Source organism: Carassius auratus, unplaced genomic scaffold (genome assembly GCF_003368295.1).
Source record: "Carassius auratus strain Wakin unplaced genomic scaffold, ASM336829v1 scaf_tig00014537, whole genome shotgun sequence".
NCBI lineage: Eukaryota > Metazoa > Chordata > Actinopteri > Cypriniformes > Cyprinidae > Carassius > Carassius auratus.
The window spans coordinates 302,501-303,631 of NW_020524505.1; the positions used below are offsets into that span (position 1 = coordinate 302,501).

Sequence of the window (1,131 nt, forward strand, 5' to 3'; positions counted from 1 at the left end):
AATCTTACTATTCAAAAACTGTTGACTGGTCTTGTGTATTTATATATCTAATAATATTTTATAATATTATTATTAGCAGTAGTATTAATTTATTTAATAATTATTATTTGATTTCAGTTTCAGTTCCACCGAACCATGCAGATTGTTGCATGTAATTCAACATAATATAGTTTAAAATTAATTGAAACAATCAACCCATCTTATACAGGTTGTGTTTTTTGTTGTTGTTGTTGTTGTTTTCAGAAAGCATATCTTAACTTTTAGCCGGCTGATCAAATGATGAATCAAATATTAAAATCTCTTTTAGATATTATATTATATCTAGTATCATTATTCACATCAGAAAAGAGCATCACATTGCATTTTTGTGATATAGTGAGCAGTGGTTGTATAATGCTGTACATATTTTGACATGCATTGAGAAAAATCAGGTTATGCACACTTTGAAAGCTATTCCAAAGCTCTCTGCTTTCTCTGCTCAGCGTTTCCAGAAGCTCATCACTCCCTCGCAGGACCTGCCCAAAACCAGACGAGAGCAGGAGAAGCTTCAGGCCATCTTCACAGCCGACGGGGACGCTCTGCGCTCCACCAAAGATGGGTACATCCCTGTCAGCGAGAAGGAGTCGCACTGTTAGACGGAGCGCTGCGTGTGCCTCTGAACCTTCCTGTGATACCTCACACAGAACTGACAGCCAAAAACATTACCACAGACAGACAGAAGGGCTACTCCTCATTTATTAAAAACAGTGTTTAGTTCATTACACACTCTCAGAGGAAAAGGTACAAAAGCTCTGTCACTGGAACAGGTGCACTTTTGTACCTTTTTTTTCGGAGCGTGCACATCTAGAGATTTCAATTAAAGCCGAGATGTTTCTCCACTTAAGCAGCCTGTTGTGTTCCTATCGAAGGTTTTTATAAAGGGCTTGTTCTCATATCCTTCACCTGGTTTTATACAGCACTTGATTCGTGAAAAAAAACATCATTTATTCTGTCTGTTGACGGTGTTTTCTGATTCATGGAGAAATCAAAACAGATACATCCAAAATCTCATCGGTAAAAACTAAATGAAAGGAGAACTTTAAACCTGGCTTCATCCAATCTTCTGGAAATGCATGCAGATTTGTGTCTATC

General features: G+C 37.3%; 1 protein-coding gene across 1 annotated transcript in view; it reads left to right on the plus strand.

The window, feature by feature from the left end:
* LOC113074403 (sodium- and chloride-dependent GABA transporter 2-like) overlaps positions 1 to 635 on the plus strand; it is a 15,964-nt gene extending 15,329 nt beyond the window's left edge. The window contains exon 15 of the mRNA XM_026247234.1: positions 483 to 635. Coding sequence (XP_026103019.1) covers positions 483 to 635 — 153 coding nt within the window. The remainder of the gene's footprint in view (positions 1 to 482) is intronic.
* The last annotated feature ends 496 nt before the right edge of the window (positions 636 to 1,131 follow it).